The 13,155-nt window shown below is 53.2% G+C and overlaps 1 protein-coding gene across 2 annotated transcripts; it reads left to right on the top strand.

Annotated features, from left to right (window-relative positions):
* Positions 1–4,009: 4,009 nt before the first annotated feature.
* DUSP15 (dual specificity phosphatase 15) lies at positions 4,010–12,715 on the top strand. Of its 2 annotated transcripts, none has more exons than XM_040447386.1 (7): positions 4,010–4,137; positions 5,128–5,161; positions 6,764–6,846; positions 9,162–9,211; positions 9,902–9,976; positions 11,121–11,292; positions 12,148–12,715. In XM_040447386.1, exons 1-7 carry the CDS (start codon positions 4,126–4,128, stop codon positions 12,418–12,420), a joined length of 699 nt encoding a protein of 232 aa, XP_040303320.1. In that variant the 5' UTR covers positions 4,010–4,125; the 3' UTR covers positions 12,421–12,715. The 2 variants fall into 2 exon arrangements, with proteins under 2 accessions (XP_040303320.1, XP_040303319.1); XM_040447385.1 differs by lacking the exon at positions 4,010–4,137 and adding an exon at positions 4,233–4,393.
* The last annotated feature ends 440 nt before the right edge of the window (positions 12,716–13,155 follow it).

Raw genomic sequence — 13,155 nt, forward strand, 5'->3', positions numbered from 1 at the left:
AGAGAGAGAATCCCAAGCAGGTTCCACACTCAGTGCAGAGGCCAATGTGGGGCTCAATCCCACAACCCTGAGGTCATGACCTGAGCCAAAATCAAGGTTGGGTGCTCAGGGAGCCTGGGTGGCTCAGTTGGGTAAGCATCTGACTTTGGCTGAGGTCATGCTCTCACGCTCGTAAGTTCAAACGCCACACTGGGCACTGTGCTGACAGCTCAGAGCCTGGAGCCTCCTTCAGACTCTGTGTCTCCCTCTCTCTCTCTCTTCCCCTCCCCCCTCTCAAAAATAAATAAACATTAAAAAATTAAAAAAAGAGTTGGATGTTCAACCAACTCAGGCACCCCAAAACATTCTTTATACTCATAAGAAATATTAGAAACAATCTAAATGTCCACTCCTAGCGAGATGGATTAATAAAATGGAATATATTCTAATAAAAATACTATAATGCTAAAAATTAATGTTCCAGATCTATATCAACATAAAAGTAACCCCAAACTTACTGTTGAGTGAATAAAAGAGACTTGCAGGATGACAAATATTTTTAAAGGTTGAAATTTGTATTAATTATAAACATATAAAAGTGTATTCTACATACTTACGGATATATTGGCATTCAAAGTTTAAAAATATGACTAGAAAGATGCACACCAAACTCACAATAGTGGTTTCCTCTAGGGAGAGTGAAGGAAGAAGGGAGAGGAGAGGAAACTCCAACTGCTTTAAGTTTATTTGGAACATTTTGTTTTATTTGAGCAACACAGTTGAAGCCAATTAGCCAAAGTAGTCTTATCCGGATTTATTTTTTGGTTTTTGCCATAATAATAAAAGAATATCAGTACTACCATAGAGGAAGAATTTTAGGATGCTTTGGGAATGCATAACTGTGGGGTCTAACCATCTTTAATTGGAGTCAGCAGACTGGCGGGACGAAATGGGAGCTAGTCTGGTAAAGGGGATGGGAAGAGCATTCCAGACAGAGGGAATGGCATGTGCAAAATTGGAAATCAGAGAGAGTGAAGCATGTTTGTGGAAGTGAATGCCGATCAGTGACCAGGAAAGAGTTAGGGAAGAGGGGAGAGATGAGGCTGCCAACCCTGTATGTTTTGCTGTTTCCTTTTTTTTTTTTTTTTTTTTTCACAAATGTAGAAACAGCCCTAGTGAGGAGAACAGAACCCGGGCTTCCTAACTCCCTGTCAGTTGCTCCAGGCAAATCATAATGACAATGGTAACAACGAAGATGTATTATATGCCTGTCTCTCTACGAGGTACTTGAAATATGTCCTCCTCATCTCACTAGAGACCTATGAGGTTTTTCCTTCCTGTGTTACAGCTGATGATACCGAGACTCACAGAAGTTAAGAAATTTGCTCCAAGTCACAGAGGCAGAAGCCAGATCCCACAAGGCCTTGTGTGCTATGCTAAAGAGATAGAGCTTTTTCCTAAGGGCATTGGTGAGCGTATGATGTTCCTATTGTAGCTGTAATTAGCACAAACTCAGTGACCTAAAGCAACACAAACACGTGAGTTTACAGGGTTTTTTAAAAAATGTTTATTACTTTTGAGAGAGAGAGAGAGAGTGCACAAGCAGGGGAAGGACACACAGAGAGACAGAGGGAGACACAGAATCTGAAGCAGACTCCAGGCTCCGAGCTCTCAGCGCTGAGCCTGACACGGGGATCCAACTCATGAACCCGTGAGGTCGTGACCTGTGCTGAAGTGGAGCCACCCAGGCGCCCTGAGCTTACAGTTTTTGAGGTCAGAAGTCTGAGGTGGATTTCATTAGGCTGAGATTAAGGAGTTGGCAGGGCCGGGTTCCTAGGAGGCTCTAGGAGAAAATCTGTTTCCTTGCTTTTTCCACCTGCATTCCTTGGTTCATGGCCCCCTTCCATCTTGAAAGCCACCAATCCTACCACTCTGACCTCTGTTTCTTTTCTTTTCTTTTTTTTTTTTATAATCTGAAATTTATTGTCAAACTGGTGTCCATACCAAACCCCGTGCTCATCCCAACAGGTGCCCTCCTCTGTGCCCATCACCCACTGTCCCCTCCCTCCCATCCCCCCCATCAACCCTCAGTTTAGTCTCAGTTTTTAAGAGTCTCTCATGGTTTGCCTCCTTCCCTCTCTGTAACTTTTTCCCCCCTTCCCCTCCCCCATGGTCTTCTGTTAAGTTTCTCAGGATCCACATAAGAGTGAAAACATATGGTATCTGTTTTTCTCTCTATGACTTATTCCACTTAGCATAACCCTCTCCAGTTCCATCCACGTTGCTACAAAAGGCCATATTTCATTCTTTCTCATTGCCAAGACCTCTGTTTCTATTGTCTTATCCCCCCAGACTCTATTCTCCTGCCTCGCTCTCTCACTTATAAGAACCTGGGTAATTACATTGGGCCCACCCAAATAATCCAGGACAATCTTTCCATCTGATGGCCAGCTCATGAGCAACTTTAATTCCATCCACAGCCTTAATTCCCCCTTCCCATATAACATAACAGTCACAATTCCCAGGAATCAGAGCATGGACGTCTGTGGGGAGATCGTTATTTTGCCTACCACAATGAACCACACTGAAGTGTTTTTTTTTTTTAATTTAATTTTTTAAAGTTTATTTATTTGGAGAGAGAACTGAGATGTGCTGTACGTGTAAGATAGACACTGGATTATGAAGACTTAATACACTAAAAAGGATGTAAAATGTCTCAATAATTTGAAAATATTGGCTACGGGTTGAAGTGATAATATTTTTGATATATCGGGTTAAATAAAAACTTATTTACAACCTGTTTCTTTCTACCTTTTTAATGTGGCTGCTAGAAAATTTAAGATTACGCGTGTGGCCCACGTTACATTTCTGTTGGGTGGTGCTGGTCTACACTGTTAGCCAATGAAGGTAGGAACCGTCTCTGCTTTAGCCACCTCTGTGTCCCTAATATCTAGCATATAGTAGGTATTCAGTAAGCATTTGTTGAATAATTTCGTTTTTATGAGAACCCCGTGCACAGGGAGAGATGAGACTGTATAGTGTGAATTCAAGGGAGAAAGAAATGCCAGGGAGTTTTAGTTCTCTCCAGTCACTGCATTTCAAACCGAGTTAACTCTTGGTCCTGCTCTGTACCAACATTCCCCCCCACCCCAGTCACCTACTATGTAGATGGGGGGGGGGGGGAGGGTGGCCGGAGGAGCCAAGCTGGCTCAGCTACTTCTATTTCAGACCCCCAGGAGGTGCCTGGACTCAACTATTTTTACATTCTTCATCTTTGGTCCTAGCAGCCAGACAGGCTCACTTCAACACCCTGAGACGCAGATAGGGTAGCTGGAACCCCAGAGGAAGTTGTCCAGGGTCAGCCAGCAGGGCAGAGCTGAAGAGGGCCTGGAACGTTATCAGGTCCAGGACTCTTGCCTCTAACTGTATCCTCCTGGAGTCTCCTTTACTCCAAGGGACCCAGGTGTCTGTAACCCCCGCCCCTCACCTCCCTCTCCTCACATTTTAGCTCTGATTTCTTGAAGCCTCTAAGGGTGGTTATGCCTGGTCTCAGCAGATGGTGACCCAAAGCAGAAGGGAGGAAAGGATGAGAGGGAGGGACACTGGATGGATGGATGGATGGATGGATGAATGGACGGACCGAGGGAGGGATGAATGGGTGGACTGGAGGATGGGAGGGCAGATGGCTGCATGAATTGGAGACGAGGGTGGCTGGCTGGTAGGAGGCCCGCATGGGGGCGGGGCAGGAGTGGGGACGGACCGAAAGAAGGAATTACCCACACAGTGTCTGAATATGGGGGGACCCACAGAGATCCAAGTTCAGGCCCCCGTCACGTTTCTGCTAGGAAACCGCGGCCAGGCCCAGGGAGCTGGGCGTGCTGCCCCAGGGCCCGCAGGGAGGTCCGGGCAGCGCCCGAGCTGTGATCTGAGCGGCTGCGCCACCGGCCGGGGGCTCTTCCCGCCCCCGCGCCCACCCCGCCCGCGCCAGACGGTGCCAGGTGGGGGGGGGGGGAGCCCCCGCCCCCACCTCCGGAGGTGGCGGCCCCACGCGGCCCAACAAGCTGCCGTTGTCCCGCGGGCCCTGGGCCCGGCACACTGGGGCTTTGTCCAGCCCCCCGCCGCGACCCACGGTGGGGGGGGCCCCACATGACCGAGGGGGTAGGAGGAGCCTGCGGCGGCGGTGGCGGCGGCGGCGGCGGCGGCTCTACCACCATTTCCCTCCCTGGCCGGGGGTCGGCGGGCGGTGGTGGCGGCGGCGGCGGCGGCGGCCGGGCAGGGGCCCCTGTTCCCCGCCAGGCTGCAGGCGCCAGGCGTGGGCCAGCAGGGCAGCTGTGACCCGAGCGCTCTCCGGGCGGCGAGCTGGGGGTGCGCCCGGACCCCCGTCCCCGTGATCATGGGGAATGGCATGACCAAGGTAGGGGGTCGGGGATCGCGCAGCTCGCACCTGGCCGCCCCCAGTGTCGCCGCGGCGCAGGCTCTGCCCCGGTCGCTGTGCCCGCCTCTGACCTTCTGGCCCTCTTTCTGACGCTCTGTGTGTCCAGATCTCTATCTCCCGGTGACTCTCTGACCCTGCGTCCCTGTGTCTTCTGCTTACGTCTCGGTCTTCCTGTGTCTCTCTGGTCTGTTCTCCCTGTGCCTCTGTCTCTCTGCCTGTTTCTGTGACTCTATTTCTTGCTGGGTCTTTCTGTGGCTGTCACTCCCACACTCTATCTCTCTGGGTCCCTTTCCCTGTCTCCAGGTGTCTCTGTGTCCCTTGTCTCTGACTCCTTGGACTCTGTCTGGTGCTGTTTCTTCATCCTTCCCCCTCTGCCTCTGCTTGACCCTCCACCTGTCCCTGCCTTCCCACCTCCCTCTTCAGCCCCCCCCCCCACACACACCTGGTAAGTCCACCTCTCCCCTTGCCCCACTCCTCTGTGATCCTCCTCCCCTCTCTTCTCACCCCTGCCCAAGCTAGCTTCCCCTGGTGCCCCTCTCCTGCCATCCCCGGCCCCTCTCACAGTCCAGGCCCAAGAGGGAGAGGAGATGGCTCCCTGAGTCCTGAGGTCCAGACACCTCACATGGGACAGAGATGGGCTGTGGGCCCCCCACCTGCCAGGTGGGCAAGGCGTGCACCCTTACCCCACTGACCACAGCCTGTCTCTCCTGTAGGTACTTCCTGGACTCTACCTCGGAAACTTCATTGGTGAGCACTGCCCACACTGTCCCAAGGCTGTGGCACTCTGCCTGTCCCAGGCCTGTGTCCACCATTCATGCTCCAGCCCACGCACCTTGGAAGCGCTCAGGAATGGGGCCGGGGGCAGGGAAGCAATGCCAGGCTGGGAGGGAGAGGGAGCTCATGAGGACTAAGGGATATGTGGGCGGGGAATGTCCTCAGTGCCGAGGGCTCAGAACCGCCCTTTCTGCCAGATGCCAGGCAAGTCTGCACCTGCTCTGAGCCCCAGCCTCTCCCTCAGCACAAGGTCCACTCACCTCTAAGGGCTCTTACAGCCCTGAGGTTCTGAGTTGAGGTCTGTTTGGGGGTGCTGCTTCTAGCTGGGAAACTGTGAGCCTTCCCCACCCCACCACAACCTTCTACACAGAGGGGCGGTCTCTGGAGACTAGACTCTACCTCAGAAACTTGGTAGTGAGCACTGTCCCCTCTTTCCCAAGGCCATGGCACTCTATCTATCCCAGGCCTGTGCTAAGAGACAGGCTGATCCTGAGACTCCACACATTTCCATGTGCAGTCAGAGAAAACTTCAGAGAGGGAGGGGCATCTGTGCGAGGGGCAGGGTTTTCCCCACCACGCCTACGCCTCTCCCACCCGACCCAGCTTAGATGCTCCACTCTCATAAATCTGATCTCCTCCTTGGAAGCTCCCTCGGCAGTTCATGCCACTTGATTTCGGAGTATTAGGCTAAGTAAGCTCTGAATCCTTTTTAAGTCCGTAGCCCCATGAGGGTAGGGGCCACGAAACTGCCCCCACACCCTCATACCCAGACAAGGCTGCACCTAGTAAGCACTCAGTAAATGTGTTGAATGAAGTAGACATTTGGAGAAGGAGGGGAGGAGTGTTATTTATTCTAATGATAAAAAATCTGTACACACTGGGATTCCAGCTCCTAGAAATAGCCACTGATGGAAGCATGAGGTTCATCCCTGGGTCAGTTTACATAGATCTTTGTAGATACAGATATAATATGTAAAATACAAATGGGAACCTGTTCTGCATGCTGTTCTGTAACCTGTTTCCTATTTAATAATATATTGTGGACACACTGGCTCATCAGCACATAGAGGTCTTTTCAATGGGCAGCACAGTATTCAAGGATGACAATACTTATTTATCCAGTTCTCTTACGGTGGACGTGTAGGTTGCCCCCATTTTTAACTATTTCTGGTGTGTCTGCTGTTATAAGCAGAACCGCAGAGAACATCATCCTCTACACCCAGCTTTCTGTGTGAGCAAACCCCTCTGTAGACAGGATTCCTGGAAATAAGAGTTGCTGGATCAAGGATATGCCAGGGAAGGGTGTTTGCCATGGAAGGGAACAGCCTGGGCAAGACCAGGAAGAGGCTGGGCTGTTACTTATGGGTGCCCCCGCGACAAGACTGAAGCGTTGGGGTGTGGTAGGACCTGTCACGGCAGGAGCGTGACAGGAAGTGGCCAAGGAGCAGGGAGCTGGGAGAGTGGAGAGGGAGAGGTGGGGAGGGGAGCTGGGCAGTGAGCTCCCACCCTTCGTGGCCAACAGGGACACGTAAGCTGCACCCACCAGATTGGCTCAGGCATCCTGTCTCTTTTCAGATGCCAAAGACCCGGACCAGCTGGGCCGGAATAAGATCACACACATCATCTCCATCCACGAGTCACCCCAGCCTCTGCTGCAGGTACTCTTTACCCCCATCTTTGGGCCGTGTGTAGGTGGGGAAGGGGGCTTCCGACCCCCAGTGGCACCCATTTATCAAGGACTTACCATGCGCCGGGTCCTATACTGTCTTCCTGACCTATACTAGGTCATTCCATTAAAAACTGATTTGTTTTACATTAGCATCCCCATTTGATCCCTGTTTGGCCACTAGGGCCCAGAGAGGTCAAGTAACTTGCCTGAGGTCACACATTCAGGAAGCTGAGGAGCTAAGATTTGACCATCTGACCCCAGAGGCCTCACCCTGAATCTTAAAGAGGACCCTACATGGGCTTCCCGATGCCCAGCTGAATGGATGGCTACAAATGGATGATTCTGGGTTCTGTGTCTTGCCATGTAATCTTGAGCTGTGACTTCACCTCTCTGGGCCTCTGATCCCTCAGTCCTGTCTGCCCCCAGAGAGGCTGTTGTGAGGAGGCAAAGGGGCTGCAGGACGGTGAAGATGCTTTGCACATTGTAAAGCACGGCCCCCACCAGAAGGGTTGATACCGGTTTTCTGGAGTCCTGGAAAAGACGGGGTATGGGTGTTATAAACCAGAAGAGAAAAGTAGGAAATCCAGACCACTTATTCTGTAATCTTGGGCACAGGACTTCATTTCTCTAAGCCTCAGTTGCACCTACCTCACTGAGTTGTTAACAGCCGCAAAACAGCCAACAACTTACAGGTGATATAACAAAGCTAGTCATATTCTTATCCCATAAAGACAGCCCGCTCCTCCTAATCTGTTAGAGTTTGTGTCACCCACTAAAGGGGAAGAACAGTGGGTAGAAAAGGGCTCTGGAGATCTGAGCTCAAACCAGGTTCACAGATTTGCTGTGTGACCTTGGACAGGTTCCTCTCAGTCTCTGGGCCTGAGTTTCCCCCTGTGTCAGATTTGACGGTCTCTAAGAGCAACTTCCAATAATCTGTGGTGCTCAGTGTCATTCAGACAAGAAATATCCAGGTCAATGGAGTCTGACTTTGCTTTATAGGGCAGGCTTGTTTTGGAGTATTTGGAGTATGCAGTCACTAGATTGCACAGGGAAGGTTGTCAAGTCGTGAATAGATTGACTAATGAAGTGACTGCTTGCCAAACGAGTCCCCACTCCAACCGTCTTCCCCTCTTCCCACAGGCAGCCCTGCCTCCCCGTCTATTTACCAGCCAGGGTTTGATAATGGCAAGCAATCCCAAGGCCAAATGTGTTGCAAAGTGAAATTGCAAACCTTGCAAAAGATGCAGGATGGTGTGACCTTGGGAAAAGTGAGTCAGAGAAGGGCTGGAATCTCACCCAAAGCCATTAACAAATGAGGATCTGGCCTGGGGTCCCTTAGCTTGTGGCTGAGGGTGGGCCAGGCACTTGAAAAGAGTCATTTGAATATCAAAGAATTAAAAGAGGTCCTTGAGAAAAGTGATTCTTGAGCACAAATCATCTTTATGATCTTGTGTGAAGGTTAAGCATGAAGTAGAGGATATTATAGCAAGTTTGTTGGAGAAATTACTGGCAATGCTTTCCTTGATTATTTTAATAATTAGCACATAGTTTGATAACCATAATTAATGAGTCATATAAACTTATTTTCATGGCTTTGTTTCTTTTCAAGGTAATAAAATGTTTTGCCCTTTTTTAAATTTTATTTTTTATTATATTCTTCAAATTTTTTTAGAGAGAGAGCACACATGGGGGGAGAAGGGCAGAGGAAGAGAGAGAGAGAGAGAGAGAGAGAGAGAGAGAGAGAATCCCAAGCAGGCTCCACACTCAGCGCAGAGCCCAACACGGGGCTCGATTTCACAACCCTGGGATCATGACCTGAGCTGAAATCAAGATGCTCAACTGACTGAGCCACCCAGGCGCCCATGCTCTTTTTAAAAAAGTAATCTCTGTGCTCAACATGGGGCTCAAACTCACAACCCTGAGATCAAGAGTTGCATGCTCTACTGACTGAGCCAGCCAGGCACCCCCTGTTTTGCCCTTTTTATGCTATAGTTTTGTAATCCTCATTTGGAGGAGAGTTACTGCTGTGGCCCTTTCCCACCTCTTAAAGGTCCCTGGATCCTTTTTATCAAGTCCTCATGCCCAAGTCACCTTATGAGTTTAGGATACCATCTTCTCAGAAGTTTCTGGATAGAGCTGGGAGGCACTCACGCATGCTATCTACCCTTTTCAGATAGAGAGGGCAACAGTGGTCGGAGAGGGGTGGGAACTGGCCTGGGATCAGGAGGTGCTTGGGCAGCCCAGGCCAGGGTCAGGGCTGCAGCCAAGGGCCCCCCACTGCCCATGTGTGTTTTGTACTTGCAGGACATAACCTACCTTCGCATCCCTGTGGCAGACACCCCTGAGGTACCCATGTAAGTTCTCTGGATACACCAACAGATGGACAGACAGCTGCCATCTGTGGTGATGTGGTGGGGGGGGGGGGTCGGGGGGAGGACAGAGAGGACTCACACCAGAAAGCTGTCCTGGGGACCCTCGCACCAGTGGTCACTCAGACCTATGTCTGTCTCAGCCATGCCCTGGCCAATGCCCCTGGCCAAGACTCTTAATCTCCCAGAGCTCGGTGTCTTCAGCAGATCTGAAGACTCAGCCAGTTTCTGGCCCTGGAGTTAAGATGTCTGGGCTCCAGCCAGGCTTTGCCATTTACTAGCTGTGTAACCTTGCACGAATTGCTTTCCCTCTCTGAGAGGGATCAAAGATCAGATTGCAGACCCCAGAGGAGTGGGACTCCTCTGTCTCCTCCCACTCGTTGCCTTGAAAGATCAAGATAAACCCTCTATAACAATAGCATCCATGGGACCCACTGGAGAGGTGCTCCTGCCTCTGTGGCAGGATTTCTCATTATTGGCCTCTTTCACTGGCTGACATGCCACCATTGTTGCTTCACACACACCTCCACTTGTACTATAGTCCTGGCCCTTATTCACTGCATGGGCTGGCTGACCTGAGGACCCAGGGCTCTTGACATCCCATCAGTGGGGAGGGAGACAACTCCCAGGAGACCTGCCCCCCAGCGCTCCCTACCCTATTGCTTTCTTCTCTAGCAAAAAGCACTTCAAAGAATGTATCAACTTCATCCACTGTTGCCGCCTCAATGGGGGGAACTGCCTTGTGCATTGGTGAGTTAAGAGAGGAATGAGGGCAGGAAGTAGGGGAACTGCCCTCCCAAACACACACTCACCCTATGGGGAATGGGGAACCTGGGAGGCACCTTCTCCAGCCTGTTGCCATATATGACAGTCCATCAGTCCTCTCATGGAGGCTGATCAGGGGCTCCAACCAGGGCTCTGTGCCTTACCAGCTGTGTGGCCAAGGCCAAAGAGCGGTTTCTCCCTGAGGCTCCACTTCCTCATCTGTAAAATAAGGAAAAGAATGTTGACCTGCTGGGCTACCAGGAGGGATAGGAAGGTAGCTCGACACTCTCCAACAGTTCTGGCTCCCTCTCCTCCCCTCTAGGCTTTTGAGGAAATAGGGCAGAGCAGGAACCCTGGGCTGGGAGACAGGACCCCTGAGTCCTCCCATAGCCCCTGGATCAGTTGATGTCATTCATCCCTTAACTTCCCACTGAGCACCTACCCTACACTGGACTCAAGGCAGCCCTGCCAGAGCCCAAATCATAGGAGCAGCTCCTCCAACCTGTCACCCTCTGTCCCGCTTTCCCGCACTCCAGCCGCCTTGGCCAACTCCCCACACTTCAAATCCACCGGCTCCTACCTCATGGGCTTCATACACTGCCCAGAATGTTCTTGACTGACCCTTACCCATCTTTCAGGACTCAGCTTGCTGGCACTACCTTCCCTAATCCCTCTCCATTAACTAGATTAATACCTTTTCCTATAGGATCTCCTAGCTCCTGGACTCATCTTCAGAGCAGTTATCACCCTTGAATTGTTTCCCTGGTTAGCGTCTGTCTCCCCCAACCATACTGTAAGCCCTAGGATGGCAGAGACAATGTCTATTAATTCCTCGCCATGTCCCCAGTTCCTGAAAAATAACAGATGGTCAGGAAATGTGTGTTGAATGGATGAAGTGATGTTTCACTCGGACCTTTGATGTGGGAGAGTGCCAGGGGGATACTCCAGGCAGAAGGAACAGCACGGGCAAAGGAAATAGGAAAACAGGTCCTAGTGGGTTCTTCGTGATGGGAGCTCAGGAGGAGAGGGTGGGAGAGCTGAGGTGGAGACCGGGTGCCTGAGGGTAGGGCATGGAGGAGATCGGACCTTCCCTGAAGCCTGGTGGGTGGGTGGGTGGGGGGTCTCCCAGCTTTGCAGGCATCTCCCGCAGCACCACCATCGTGACGGCATATGTGATGACTGTGACGGGGCTTGGCTGGCGGGACGTGCTTGAAGCCATCAAGGCCACCCGGCCCATCGCCAACCCCAACCCAGGCTTTAGGCAGCAGCTTGAAGAGTTTGGCTGGGGCAGTTCCCGGAAGGTAGGGGCTTGGGCAGAGGCAGGAGCTGGGCAGGGCTAGGAGACTCTTCCTGCTTGAGTTGAGCACCGACTGCAAAGAATTTAGCCTATGCTTCAGACCTGGCAGGAGATTTTGCTCGGGTCTTGAACTCATGACCCTTGAGCTAATCTAGTCCCTAGGTGTATTTTGTTCGGTCAGCCAGATGTTCCCTTTTCTTTTTTAGTTTAGAATTGGGTTGCCTTTGGGCCAGACTATGGACCCTTCAATTTGACCAGGTCCCAGCACTGCCTGCTCTACCTGCCTGGAACCTGAAGGCATTTGAATGTTTGACCCCTTTGGGGAGAAATGCCATTTCCCTACTCCACCCCTGGGTCCCTGGTGAGGCCAAATCAGTTCCTTCTCTTAGGCCCACTGGGCAGAGGGCACACGGGGATGGCAGGAACCGAGGCCTCCCTCGGAACAAGGGATGAGAGACATAAGGGAAGCAGCCGCAGGAAGGCTCTCTCCGGGGTGGCAGGCTGGTTCTCAGAGGCTGATGTGCAAGGCCACGTTAGGAAAGAGGCGGGCAAAGAAGAGGCCGGCGTGGGTGGAGTTGATGAGCAGAGAAGAGGGTCTCCCCTGCGCCGGGGGCGGGTGAGCGTCGCTTTAGCGGGTCGGAAGACGGGGTGGCAAAGGGGAAGGGGGGGGGGGCCCGGAGAAGATAGGGAGGAGGAGGCTCGTCTAGGGCGAGGTGGGAGGATGCTCAGGAAGGGGAGGGGCCCAGAGAGGGGTGGAGAGCTCTCGGGCCGGCGGAAGCGACCAGGGCCGGGGTGCGGGGACCCGCCGGCGGCCTGGCACCGATCCTCGTCTCGTCCCCACCCCCCTCCCTTCCCCCAGCTCCGCCGGCAGCTGGAGGAGCGCTTCGGAGAAAGCCCTTTCCGCGACGAGGAGGAGGTGCGCGCGCTGCTGCCGCTGTGCAAGCGCTGCCGGCAAGGCTCTGCGCCCGCGGCCGCGTCCCCCGCACCGCACGCGGCGGCCTCCGAGGGAACCCTGCAGCGCCTGGTGCCGCGGCCGCCCCGGGAGGCCCACCGGCCGCTGCCGCTGCTGGCGCGCGTCAAGCAGACTTTCTCTTGCCTCCCGCGGTGTCTGTCCCGCAAGGGCGGCAAGTGAGGATCCCGGCCCGCCGTCGCGCCCCTCTTCCTCCCGACTCGACTGGTCCCCTTCTGGGCTGTCTGGGCCGCCCACGGCCTCCAGGACGGGCCCAGAGCCTGTGGGAGCCCCCGCGGCGGCCTGAGCCCCGCCCCCATGCCCGCCCTGCTCGTCCGCGTCCGCAGTCTGTATGTCCTCCAACTCTGCGCGTCTGTCTCTGTGTCTGGGCCGGCCTGCTGCAGCCGCCTGGTGCCTTAGTCCTTGGGCCGGGGGGAGGGGGCACCCGGGCCTCCACCCTTAAAGGCAGCGGGAGTGGGATGGGTGGGTGGGGGTTAGGTGGGCCTGGAGGATATTAAAGAGACACAGAAGCTGCCCGTCTGAGCTCCTCCTAATCATTCCACAAGGGCGGGGGTGCAGAAATCTGCCGGGGGCTGGAGCCTGCCACCTCCCATAAGTTGCAGTGGGCAGGGCTGAACTCCGAGACTCCATGCGCTGCCCTGACCCCCCACCCCCACCTGTCCCCGTCCCCGGAGCCCTGGCCTCCTGAAAAGGCCCCTGAACCCCTCCTTCTCCCTGAACCTCTTTCTTCCTCTGAGCCCTTCTCTTCCTCACCAGCTCCCTCCTCTTCCCTATTTACAGATCCTAGCTAGGAAGCCATGGGGGAGTGCCTTTTTCATGCCTGCCTGTTTACATGCATGAGTGCACTTAATCCTCGGGAGGAAACAGGCTCAGAAAGGGTAGGCAGCTTGCCTGAGG

The sequence above is a fragment of the Herpailurus yagouaroundi genome, unplaced genomic scaffold (assembly GCF_014898765.1).
Source record: "Herpailurus yagouaroundi ecotype Mexico unplaced genomic scaffold, PumYag 196, whole genome shotgun sequence".
NCBI lineage: Eukaryota > Metazoa > Chordata > Mammalia > Carnivora > Felidae > Herpailurus > Herpailurus yagouaroundi.